Consider the following 219-nt stretch of genomic DNA (forward strand, 5'->3'; position numbering starts at 1 on the left):
TCATTTTAACGCGTCAATCGATCGAGAAAGGCCCCCTGAGGCCCCAGGAACCGCTATGGAGGTCCCAAACCCCCATAGTGGTGGTCTACCGAGCGCGTCGAGGTGGGCACCCCTAAACGGCGTGCCACCACCACCATCACCACCATCACCAACACCGATATATCGCGGGGGCCCTAGGTTCTTAGATATGCCTATAAACCTGGAGCAGATAAGCAGCAG

At 57.1% G+C, this 219-nt stretch overlaps 1 protein-coding gene across 1 annotated transcript; it reads right to left on the minus strand.

Annotated features, from left to right (window-relative positions):
* On the minus strand, window positions 1–189 carry BDV27DRAFT_161894 (uncharacterized protein; the record flags this gene model as incomplete). Its single annotated transcript, XM_032073302.1, has 1 exon — window positions 1–189. A coding segment is annotated over one exon (189 nt), but the record flags the coding sequence as incomplete, so codon positions are not given.
* Between the last annotated feature and the right edge of the window lie 30 nt (window positions 190–219).

Source organism: Aspergillus caelatus, assembly GCF_009193585.1.
Source record: "Aspergillus caelatus strain CBS 763.97 unplaced genomic scaffold BDV27scaffold_223, whole genome shotgun sequence".
NCBI lineage: Eukaryota > Fungi > Ascomycota > Eurotiomycetes > Eurotiales > Aspergillaceae > Aspergillus > Aspergillus caelatus.